Source organism: Pristiophorus japonicus, chromosome 2 (assembly GCF_044704955.1).
Source record: "Pristiophorus japonicus isolate sPriJap1 chromosome 2, sPriJap1.hap1, whole genome shotgun sequence".
In the NCBI taxonomy this organism is placed as follows: domain Eukaryota; kingdom Metazoa; phylum Chordata; class Chondrichthyes; family Pristiophoridae; genus Pristiophorus; species Pristiophorus japonicus.
Genome location: NC_091978.1, coordinates 103,341,718 through 103,354,588, shown reverse-complemented (window position 1 = coordinate 103,354,588; position 12,871 = coordinate 103,341,718). Strand labels below are relative to the sequence as shown.

Sequence of the window (12,871 nt, the reverse complement as noted above, 5' to 3'; positions counted from 1 at the left end):
CTTTATTTCATTTTTCCTCGTCTGCTTCTTCCTCGCCCCTCTGTGAGCGGATGCTGGAAATCTGAAATAAAAGCAAAAAATGCTGGAAATGCTCATCAGGTCAGGCAGCATCTCGACCTGAAACATTAACTGTATTTCTCTCTCAAGGATGCTGCTTGACCCGCTGAGTATTTCCAGCATTTTCTGTTTTCTCAGAGGCCTTCCTTTATGATCTGAAGCCTTGCAAGTGACCAGCAGCACTCCCTGCACTCTTTGAAAACTTTTAAATCTATTGCACCGAGCCACTACTTCAACAAAATATTAAATTAACCAGTCCAACAGCTGAAATTCCAACTTACCTGGAAGATGTGTGCCCTTGAAAAAACACTGCCAGTGTCTCTGCAACGCTGCTTCACGCACACTTTTCTATGTGTGGTCAGGACACAGCGTAATGGAGAGCGAGACCGTCCAAATTAGGAGTCGTGGCGTCAAATCAGGTGTTGCACGGCGATTGATGTCGTGATCTGCTTACTTAAATTTGAGAGTGCTATCAATGGCAGCGCTATGGGGTTATCAAAATGGTGGCCGCCGTGTCCCGTGTTGGAAGCGGTCGAAAGCAAGGCAGTCACCATTTTTTCCACAAAACCACTGCATTTTAATGGCGGCCTTAACAGCCACCATTAAAACATTGAATTTTTAGGCCCTTGTGTATCACAATACATACACTCCCTACTCCACCTGAAACCATGTAACCTCATAGGAGAGGTAAAAATCCAGATTAAAAACCCAGGCCAATTTGGGGGAAAATAATCTGGGAATTTCCTCTCTGACCCATTGGCTGTAAAGCGCTTTGAGACGATCAGTGGTCATGAAAGACGATATATTAATGCAAGTCTCTCTTTCAAACCTCTTTCTTTCTCCACCTTTTTAAAATGCTATTCCCTGAAGAGTGCATGAAAGTTGAGCATTTGCGCTGCTCACATGCATAAGACTGCACTTATCCAAGTTATACATCATTTGCCAGTCATATGCCCAATCTCCTAATACATCAAATACTTTCATTTTCCAACTGGGCCATGCCAACAAGGGCAGACAGGGAACCTGATCCCTGGCCTCTTCTTCTCCAAGCAAACATGCGACAGTGGCCTAATGATTTCCTTGACTTACACTTGCCCCATGAGGAGCATTGAGCTTCGATTTAATAACTCTCTATAGCAGTTCAGTGACAGGGGGTTTAACTTCCGTCCCACCCATTCCGACAGCATTCTAGTTGGTACTTCATGGCGCTACACCATCTTGTCAACCTGTGCACATTGTGGTAAATATTTCTGTGCGACATCAAGCTACTGAGAGGTGGTTAAAGTTCCCATGCCAACTTCAAATATTTTGCATTTTGATAGCGTGGTTGAAATTTCTGGAGTTGACATGCGAAAATTTATCACATTTCTCAAATTAGCCAAAACTCTTCTTTCACTCACCCAGATTATACCAGACATCCATTTCACCACTTAGTGTCCGAACCTCAATGATAGTTTGTCCCAAGAAATCATCAGATTCCCGTTTTAGCCTCTGTTTAACACGTGATTTAATGTCATCGTCCTCGTCCCACACTCTTACTTTGATTCGATCAGAGGAATTGTGGCATTCACTGTGAAAAAAGAAGAAAACAGATTTTCATTTTTAACTGATTTGTATTGAGGCCAAAAGACAGTGCAAAAAAAAATCTTCTTTCTGGCTCCTCAGTGGCTCAGTGAGTTTATTCAGTGAACAGATAAGATGTACAGCCAACGGTAGTTCCAGGTTCAATACCCAGTCAGCGCTGAGTGAGCTGATATCAACTGAGTTGCTGCTATTCCAGAAGGAATTTAACAAGGTGCCACATAAAAGGTTACTGCACCAGATATAAGATCATGGGGTTGGGGTAATATATTAGCATGGATAGAGGATTGGCTAACTAACAGAAAACAGAGAGTCGGGATAAATAGTCCATTCTCTGGTTAGCAATCAGTAACTAGTGGGATGCCGCAGGGATCAGTGCTGGGACCCCCAACTATTTACAATCTATATGAACGATTTGGAAGAAGGGGCTGAATGTAATGTAGCCAAGTTTGCTGACGATACAAAGATGGGAGGAAATGCAATGCGTGAGGAGGACACAAAAAATCTGCAAAAGGACATAGACAGGCTAAGTGAGTGGGCAAAAATTTGGCAGATGGGGTATAATGTTGGAAAGTGTGAGGTCAAGTGTGAGGGCAGAAAAAAATCAAAGAGCAAGTTATTATTTAAATGGAGAAAGATTGCAAAGTGCTGCAGTACTGTGGGACCTGGGGGTACTTGTGCATGAAACACAAAAGGATAGTATGCAGGTGCAGCAGGTGATCAGGAAGGCCAATGGAATCTTGTTTTGGTTTCCATATTTACGAAAGGATATATTTGCTTTGGAGGCACTTCAGAGAAGGTTCACAATGTTAATTCCGGAGATGAGGGGGTTGACTTATGAGGAAAGGTTGAGTAGGTTGGGCCTCTACTCATTGGAATTCAGAAGAATGAGAGGTAATCTTATCGAAACGTATAAGATTATGAGGGGGCTTGACAAGGTGGATGCAGAGAGGATGTTTCCACCGATGGGGGAGACTAGAACTAGAGAGCATGATCTTAGAATCAGGGGCCGCCCATTTAAAACTGAGATGAGGAGAAATTTCTTATCTCAGAATCTGTGAAATTCGCTGCCTCAGAGAACTGTGGAAGCTGGGACATTGAATAAATTTAAGACAGAAATAGTTTCTTAAACGATAAAGGGATAAGGGGTTATGGGGAGCGGGCGGGAAAGTGGAGCCGAGTCCATGATCGGATCAGCCATGATCGTATTAAATGGCGGAGCAGGCTTGAGGGGCCGTATGGCCTATTCCTGTTCCTATTTCTTATGTTCTTATGTTCTCATAATTGGCCATAACTACTTGGATAAGAAGCAACACAATCGAAGCTTTAGCATTATAACAGCCGCTAATTCCAAAGTACTAAAGGAAAAGAAAATCATCCACCATCGTGTTTGTGCACCTCCGAGCAAGTAGTTAGCAAACAGTATTGGCAGAGGCTTCTCTATTGGCTGTGACAATGTGATGTGAAAAATAAATTTAAAAAGCAGAGAAATTAAATTAAGTACTGAAAAATAAATTGTGTATGCTGTGAGGCTACCAGTCAGGCCAAAGAAAACAAAGGGCATTTTTGCCTCCTGAAGTGCTCTCTGATCCCTCTTCCAATGGCAATCAATACTTCTAGGACAGTTTATTCTTTTGTCTTCTCCAATGCAGGTCCCACTTAAACTACAAAATGGAAATTTGGTCAGCTGAGAGCAGGCATGCTGAACCCAAGAAGGGCGAGCTGGTTGGAATCCCTGGGGTAGCCCAGACTTACCCCCAAACTGCTGCTGGGATGTGGTGGTGAGGGTGGAGGGGTGGGCTGGAGGGGTTCAGAAGCTCCCTCCCCCAACCTTGAATTGGGATTTTTAAAACTTAAATGGGATGGAAACCCAGTGGATCTGACCTTTGCCCCAATTTGCAAACACAAGTTCCAGCGGTGTTGGAATTACACCTCTCCCCAAGGCTTGGGTATCTTCGCACTAGACTCAGGACATCCAAGTAATTTATGACTTTGATCTTAAATCAGAGTGAAGCTTTTAGCAAGTCCAAAGGTAACTGTGCAACTTAGTGAGAAAGCCAATCACGTTGTTTTTGTGTGTCATTTTTTCCCCAGGAAGAAAGAACAGCATTAAAGTTAGAGTGCATGATATATCAGTGCCATACAATGTGACAGTTATTACAAAGTGAAAATAGGCTGAATGAATCATGCAAATTAAATGCATTGTGCCAGGCTATTTTTAAGTGCAAAATAATCAAAACATGAACAGTCTTCTTTGTGTCAAGCTTTGAGCATCAAACTAAATAGGAGCTGACAAGCAATATAGTTGTGTCGCAATATACAGGAAGATCAGAAACATAGAAACATATGCAGGAGTGGGCCATTCGGCCCTTCGAGCCTGCACCACCATTCAATAAGATCATGGCTGATCATTCACCTCAGTACCCCTTTCCTGCTTTCTCTCCATACCCCTTGATCCCTTTAGCCATAAGGGCCATATCCAACTCAGTCTTGAATATATCCAACAAACTGGCATCAACAGCTCTCTGCGGAAGAGAATTCCACAGGTTAACAACTCTCTTGAGTAAAGAAGTTTCGCCTCATCTTGGTCCTAAATGGCTTACCACTTATCCTTAGACTGTGACCTCTGGTTCTGGACTCCCCCAACATCAGGAACCTTTTTCCTGCATCTAACCTGTCCAGTCCCATCAGAATTTTATATGTATCTATGAGATTCCCTCTCATTCTTCTAAACTCCAGTGAATACAGGCCCAGTCGATACAATCTCTTCTCATATATCAGTCCTGCCATCCCGGGAATCAGTCTGGTGAACCTTAGCTGCACTCCCTCAATAGCAAGAACGTCCTTCCTCAGATTAGGAGACCAAAACTAAACACAATATTCCAGGAGGGGCTTCACCAAGGCCCTGTACAGCTGCAGTAAGACCTCCCTGCTCCTATACTCAAATCCCCTAGCTATGAAGGCCAACATGCCACTTGCCTTCTTCACCACCTGCTGCACTTGCATGCCAACTTTCAATGACTGATGTACCATGACACCCAGGTCTCGTTGCACCTCCCCTTTTCCTAATCTGCCGCCATTCAGATAATATTCTGCCTTCATGTTTTTCCACCAAAGTGGATAACCTCACATTTATCCACATTATACTGCATCTGCCATGCATTTGCCCACTCACCGAACCTGTCCAAGTCAGCCTGCAGCCTCTTAGCATCCTCCTCACAGCTCACACTGCCTTAGTGTCATCTGCAAACTTGGAGATATTACTCTCAATTCCTTCATCTAAATCATTGATGTATATTGTAAATAGCTGAGGTCCCAGCCCTGAGCCCTGCGGCACCCCATTAGTCACTGCCTGCCATTCTGAAAAGGACCCGTTTATCCAGACTCTCTGCTTCTTGTCTGCCAACCAGTTCTCTATCCACCTCAATACATTACCCCCAATACCATGTGCTTTAATTTTGCACACTAATCTCTTGTGTGGGACCTTGTCAAAAGCCTTTTGAAAGTCCAAAGACAAGGAAGAACCATCCACTGGTTCTTCCTTGTCCACTCTACTAGTTACATCCTCAAAAAATTCCAGAAGATTTGTCAAGCATGATTCCCCTTTCATAAATGACTTGGACCGATCCTGTCAATGCTTTCCAAATGCGCTGCTATTTCATCTTTAATAATTGATTCCAACATTTTTCCCACTGCTGATGTCAGGCTCAGTGGTCTAGAATTCCCCGTTTTCTCTCTCCTTTTTTAAAAAGTGGTGTTACATTAGCTACCCTCCAGTCGATAGACTGTTGGAAAATGATCACCAATGCATCCACTATTTCTAGGGCCACTTCCTTAAGTACTCTGGGATGCAGACTATCAGGCTCCAGGAATTTATTGGCCTTCAATCCCATCAATTTCCCTAACACAGTTTCACGCCTAATAAGGATTTCCTTCAGTTCCTCCTTCTCACCAAACCCTCGGTCCCCGAGTATTTCCAGAAGGTTATTTGTGTCTTCCTTCATGAAGACAGAACCAAAGTATTTGTTCAACAGGTCTGCCATTTCTTTGTTCCCCATTATAAATTCACCTGAATCTGACTGCAAGGGACCTACGGTTGTCTTCACAAATCTTTTTCTCTTCACATATCTATAGAAGCTTTTGCAGTCAGTTTTTATGTTCCCGGAAAGCTTCCTCTCATACTCTATTTTCCCCCTCCTAATTAAACCCTTTGTCCTCTGCTGCTGAAATTGGTTCCCCCGTATTTTGAGGCTGTGTCCCCTAGTTCTAGTCTCCCTAAATGCTTTGTCCTCGTCCTGCTGAATTCTAAATTTCTCCTAGTCCTCAGGTTTGCTGCTTTTTCTGGCCAATTTATATGCCTCTTCCTTGGATTTAACACTATCCTTAATTTCCCTTATTAGCCACGGTTGAGCCACCTTCCCCATTTTATTTTTACTCCAAACAGGGATGTACAATTGTTGAAGTTCATCCATGTGAGCTTTAAATGTGTGCCATTGCCTATCCACAATTTGCCAGTCTATTCTAGCCAATTCATGTCTCATACCATCGAAGTTCAGGACCCTAATCTCTGTATTAACTGTGTCACTCTCCATCTTAATAAAGAACTCTACCATATTATGGTCACTCTTCCCCAAGGGGCCTCGCAGAACAAGATTGCTAATTAGTCCTTTCTCATTACACATCACCCAGTCTAGGATGGCCAGCCCTCTAGTTGGTTCCTCGACATATTGGTCCAGAAAACCATCCCTAATTCACTGCAGGAAATCCTCCTCCACCGTATTGCTACCAGTTTGGTTTGCCCAATCAATATGTAGATTAAAGTCGACCATGATTATTGCACGCATCCCTAATTTCTTGTTTGATGCTGTCCCCAACCTCACTACTACTGTTTGGTGGTCTGTACACAACTCCCACTAGCGTTTTCTGCCTTTTGGTATTCCGCAGCTCCACCCATTCGGATTCCACATCGTCCAAGCTAATGTCCTTCCTTACTATTACGTTAATTTCCTCTTTAACCAGTAACGCTATCCCACCTCCTTTTCCTTTCTGTCTATCCTTCCTGAATGTTGAATACCCCTGGATGTTGAGTTCCCAGCCTTGGTCGCCCTGGAGCCATGTCTCCGTAATCCCAATTATATCATATTAATTGCTGCCTGCGCAGTTAATTCATCCATCTTATTACGAATACTCCTCGCAATGAGGCACCCTTCAGGCTTGTCTTTTTAACACACTTGCCCTTTTGGAATTTTGCTGTAATGTGGCCCTTTTTGATTTTTGCCTAGGGATTCTCTGCCCTCCACTTTTACTTTTCTTCTTTCTATCTTTTGATTCTGCCCCCATTCTACTTCCCTCTGTCTCCCTGCTTAGGTTCCCATCCCCCTGCCATATTTGTTTAACTCCTCCCCAACAGCACTAGCAAACACTCCCCCTAGGACATTGGTTCCAGTCCTGCCAAGGTGCAGACCGTCCGGTTTGTACTGGTCCCATCTCCCCCAGAACCAGTTCCAATGTCCCAGGAATTTGAATTCCTCCCTTCTGCACCACTCCTCAAGCCACGTATTCATCTGAGCCATCCTGCGATTCCTACTCTGACTAACATGTGGCACTGGTAGCAATCCTGAGATTACTACCTTTGAGGTCCTACTTTTTAATTTAACTCCTAGCTCGGGGTCATCGAGGGTCACCAGGTTGGCAGTGAGCCGCTGGCTGAATAGGGATTTCTTAACTGGGTCTTTGAGTGCCCCGCCGTATATTTTTCTGCGGCATTGTTTCTGTTGCCGTCACTGCTTTGGGGTTATATTGATGTTAATGATGGAGCGGATTAGGCGGTGGTCTGTCCAGTAGTCGTTGGCTCCTGTCATGGCGCGATTGATGTACATGGCCTTGCGGTCCCTCGCTTGGATGATGACGTAGTCGAGCAGATGCCAGTGCTTGGAGCGAGGGTGTTGCCATGATGCCTTGTACTTGTCCCTCTGACAGAACAAGGTGTTGGTGATGACAAAGTCGTGTTCTAGGCATTTTGTCAGGAGTAGGATTAGTCGACACAACAGATGAGACCAAAGTGGAATTCTACTCCAGCCTCGAACAATCCGTCTCGAGTCCCTACGGATGACAAACTGATCCTCCTCGCGATTTCAATGCCAGAGTCGGTAAGGACACAGACCTCTGGGGAGGTGTGATCGGCAGAGAGGGCGTAGGGAAAATCAACTGAAAATGGTGTAAAAAGGGTGATATTGGATTGGCTCACCCAATTTTCCTTTGCAATGGGTTGTATAATGGGTGACAAATTTGATATTATGGAGTGAAGATAGAGATCAGCCATGAACTAATTCAATGGCGGAACAGGCTCGAGGGACTCAATGGCCTACTCCTGTTCCTATATTCAATACGTTCTATGTTCCTGTTGCCGAAAGTTAAAATTCCCACTGCAACATTTTTATAGGCCCACTGGTAGAGAAGTTCCTGAAAACAACATTGTTATCACTGATCTCAAATATGGGCACTGACTGCCAAAACCTCCCATGAAAGCCCATAGCAGCCCAGATAAGTATGGAATTGGTATGTATCGAGGAAACAGATGTAAAAAACAAAATTAAGTCAAATGTATTACGTACACATCCCAAAGCCCAAAATTAGATATAAACTCAAGTTACAATGAACAAAAATAATCTTACCTTCAAACTGATTTTTAAAAATTCTAAAGCATTAAACTTACAAATAAAATTTCTCCTCCCACACTGGATTCAGATTTCCATAGATAGTCTTTGTTCTCTTCTTGGTTTTGCCAACCTGAACAGTGACATATGGGTCACTGGAGCCAGTTTTATCCTTTGCTTGAAGTCCCTGAGCACACACCACTGCAAAGAGATGAATAAACATGCAAGCCCTTTATAAATTTCTATTTTTTTTTAAATTAAGCAATCAAAGCGCAGACAGCAGGAACCACCAAGGTTACAGGAGTTCTCAATGTTCTCTGTCCAGGTGATCATATCGAGTATCGCTAATGGTTTCTTCGAGCAACTTGCCTATAATAGAAGTCAAGCATATGAGTCCATGGGAGTAGGTCATTTGAGCAGGCAGAAAGAGCCTGCATTTCACATTTCACCTGAAAGTTGGCACCTCGAACAATGCAGTTCTCCCTCAGTTTCATTATCTCAGGTCGGGGCCTTCAAAAGAGCAGCGTGTGGCCTGACCCGGCATTCAAGCGGCGGCCCCGACCGTCAGCGGGTTGGGGCCTTCAAAGGAGCAAACTACTTCAAGGTGCAGCGCGTGCTGGAGAGTGACAGCTGTGAAGAGGGCGACTGGATTGGACGTCACCAAGATCCAGGTTGCTGATTGGAGCTCGGGCAGGTACAGCAGGAGCGGCGAGTGATCATGGAGCGATGTGATCGGAGCCCAGGAGAGGCGTGAGTTCGGGGCCCAGAAGAGGCGAGGGCAGTACGGGCCAGCCCACACTACAATAGGTGCGCGCACTAGGTTCATGCAGCAGAGTTGGTCTCCAGTCATCTTGGTTAATCCTTGTCACTGGACCAAGAACTAGCTCTGTCAAGCCCATGTGGTGGCTGATGTGCAATGGCCATCACATGTTAAAAAAATCCATGCACAGGCATCTTCCACCTTTCAACATGTAGTTTGGGACCTGGAATATTAGGCCCTTCATTGAGACACCTGTGAACTCATCCCTTTTTGGCATGGAAGCAAGTCATCATCGATACGAGGGACTGCCTATGATGATGATGACTCCCTCAGTACTACACTGAAGTGTCAGCCTTGATCATGTGCTCAAGGCTGTAGTGGGGCTTGAACAATGGAAACCAAAACCCAAACTGAATGACAGAAGTGTAAGTGAGCTACTTTCAGTATTGGAAATAAATCTCTATTTCCAAGAGAATGCGGCAGGTTTCCTCTGTTGTGTTTTGTGTTTTTAAATAATTGCTTGGTGCATTGAGGAAGTGCGTAGGCGAAAATAAGATAGGAAGTATTCAAGCCCACCTGATCATTCATCCATTAATGGATAGAACATCAGATGTGCTCTATTAGGGGCTTGCAATCATCCCCATCAGATTTTCTTCTATGCGCTCTGCTTAAGTGATCATTTAATGGCCAAGAGCAAAAAAGGGACTTTCTGCCCCTTTATACAACAGAAGAAATAACCACTAGATCCTCATCAGAAACAGGACCAATGGTCTATACTTGAGATCCTATTGAGCAGGTTGGGGAAGTGAAGTGTGAAGCTCATCAGTGTTACTAGCATGTCGCAGTAACGCCATAGTGAGAAAATTTATATCCATCACGCACTACATTATTGCCAGGAATCTTGGCACTGGAGATGTAAATGTAAATCTCCAGAATCTTCTAGAATTTCTAGGTTTTATTTGAAATCACTTGAAAAATGCATCACAGACAACATAGTTGAGGTTTACAGATACTGGTCCATCAAACACAAGCGTTGATAAATTGTACACTGTACCGGTTATAGTAATCTTTGCTGACCACTTAGATGTTCCCTCAAGTACACTTTGTTTGATAGTCTTCATCTGCTGTGCATGTGCAGCTTTCAGCACTCCGAAGACATCCCGGATCAGCTCAAAGATTTCTGGCTTGTTCCGCTCTCGGATCTTCATCCTGTCTTTCATCGCCATAATAATATTTTGTGTTCTATCTTCTGCACCATGTTTGGAACTTTTCTCAGCTGCACCTGTTGTAGGAAGCATTGCAGAATACGGGTTGAATTAATGTGAAATAAAAGTTACGGGGGAAAAAATTGCCAAACTTCCTATGCTGTGGTGATTGTAAAGTTGAAAAAGTGCGTTAGATTGTATATGCTAAGTTAGGATAAGCACATTAGGTGTTTCTTTGTACTGATTGTAAACTATTATATCAAAAAATAATTCCATTCTCATATCTTTCACCTACGTATACAGATTTCCGTAGCACCATATTCCTTTTTCTTTTGTTAGTCTTTTAGAACATCTCTAAGGACAGACTTGAAGTGAGAATAATAGCAACGTGCATCTATATAATGCCTTTAATGTAGAAAAATGTCTCAAAGTGCTGTCTAGAGGTGTAAGCAGCAATAGATGCTGAGGCAAAGGATGAGATATTAATATGTGACCAAAAGCTTGGTCAGAGGTGTGTTTTAAAGAGGGACTTAAAAAAGGAGATGGAGATGGAGGCCAAGGGATTTAACAAGGGAGTTGCAGAGCAATTGCAGAGCTGACTAGGCGGCTATAGGCACAGCCGCCAATGGTGGGTGTAGGGAGGTAGGGATGCACAAGAGGCCTGAGTCAGAGAAATGGACAGTTTGGGGGCAGGGGATTGTAGAGCTGAAGAAAGTGATGGAGGGGCAAAGCCATAATGAGATTTAAACACGAGAAGGAGAATTTTAAATTGGAGGCATTGTGGGACCAGGAGTAGGTCAGCATGGACAGGGATGATGGGTGAGTGGGACATTGTGCACAGTTTTGGATGAGCTCAAGTTTACAGAATGTAGAGGATAGGAGGTCAGCCAGAAGAGCATAGTCTCGTCTGGAGTGACAAACGCATGCATTGGGGTTTCAGCAGCAGGTGGCAGCCAATTTTACCGAGGTGAAAATAGGAGGTTTTTGTAATGGCGATGATATGGACTCGGAAGTTCAGTTCAGTGTCAAATAGGTTGCCGAAGTAGTGAACAATCTGGTTCAGCCCGAGACAGTGGCCAGGGAGGGAGATGGAACCAGTGGCAAGGGTATGGAATTTGTGGTGAGAGCCAAAGATGATGGTTTTGATCTTCCGAATGGTCAAATGGAAGAAACTGCAGCTCATCCAAGATTAGATGTTGGACAACCAGTCTTGACAACACAGATGCAGTTGAGGGGTTGAAAGGTAGAGCTGGATGTCATCAGCATAGCTGTAGGAGCTGACCCGAGGTCTTTGGATCATGTTGCCAAGGGCAGCATGTTGATGAGGAAGGGGAGAGGGCCAAGGATAGATACCTGGGGGACTCCAGAGGGAATGTTTTGTGGGTGGGAAGAGAAGCTGTTGCTGAAGGTGCTTTGGCTACAATCAGATAGGTAAGTTGTAGCACCAAGCAAGGGTAGTCCCGCTGAGCTGGACAATGAAAGAGAGACATGGCGTGGTCAACTGGTCAAAGGCTGCAGGGAGGTCAAGAATGATGAGGGGGATAATGCACCATGGCCACACTCACAGAGGATGTCATAAGAGAACTGTCAAAAGAAGATCTATTGACTCAGCAGAGATATGATTGTGGATATTGCTGGATTGCAAACAAAAGCAGATTCAAATTTGAAGTGAATGAAAATGAATGGAAACATATTGCAATATAAGAGAACACACAGGAAACAGACTTACGTTGTAAACAGTCCGCATTTAGTAAGTCTTGGCACTTTTCATGACATTTTACCCCACACTCAGTGCACCGCATTCCCTGACGAGCAATGCCCCACAGTAAACCCTCACATTCATAGCAGTATGTAGGCGTTGTGGCGGTCCAGACCTCAAAATTGTGGGGTGTGGTACATGAGATAGGGTAGATTAAGGCTTGGAGGGTCTTTTTATAAACATGATTTTTCTGCAGAGACAAATACAAACATTATTACAAACTTATGATATAGTAAAAATCTGCATGATTTCCCAGCAAAGTTTTCTGTTATAAATTCCTGCGTCCATATTTACAATGGAAACTGCCGATTTATACTTGTGATGTTGTAAGTACACTCTCACTCTCAGTGAAAGTGCTGCAGAGGCATCACTGACAAGAGGAGGTTTGTCCTCTGAGGGAATAATGCTAGCAAACACCATTTGATTGAACGGCAGTAATAATACAATAATACACGTATAAATCTGTAAAAAGGAAGCTCTCTTATTTTAAAATCATTCTGTATCTTTCCGTTTCCCTATTCTCATTTAAGTTATATTACCCCACTGTATTACAATCCCCAGTAACCAGCTTGGACAAGATCACTTCTCATCGCTCCACTGGGCAAGAGTTTGTTTTCTGACTTGCAGCACTACTACATTCTTTTTTTTTTTACAGCAAACAAAAGAGCAAACACCGTAAAAAAAGAAAAAAAATTACGGAATACCTACAAAATGTGATCTGCTAAAGAATTTTACATTATTAAAGCAAAAATAATGTGTGCAGCAGTGCAGAAATACATGCCCAATATTATCTCAGAGGCACGTTCATTGTGGGGATTTTTACAGGTAAGTTTGTTGGTCCTGGAGGAAACAG

At 43.6% G+C, this 12,871-nt stretch overlaps 1 protein-coding gene across 1 annotated transcript in view; it reads right to left on the bottom strand.

Moving 5' to 3' along the window:
* The window catches only part of LOC139240107 (protein unc-13 homolog B-like), an 893,314-nt gene that overhangs the window by 181,777 nt on the left and 698,666 nt on the right, over window positions 1–12,871 (bottom strand). The window contains exons 14-17 of the mRNA XM_070868486.1: window positions 11,989–12,208; window positions 10,109–10,336; window positions 8,354–8,495; window positions 1,458–1,627 (exon numbers count right to left, since the gene is read on the bottom strand). Coding sequence (XP_070724587.1) covers window positions 1,458–1,627; window positions 8,354–8,495; window positions 10,109–10,336; window positions 11,989–12,208 — 760 coding nt within the window. The remainder of the gene's footprint in view (window positions 1–1,457; window positions 1,628–8,353; window positions 8,496–10,108; window positions 10,337–11,988; window positions 12,209–12,871) is intronic.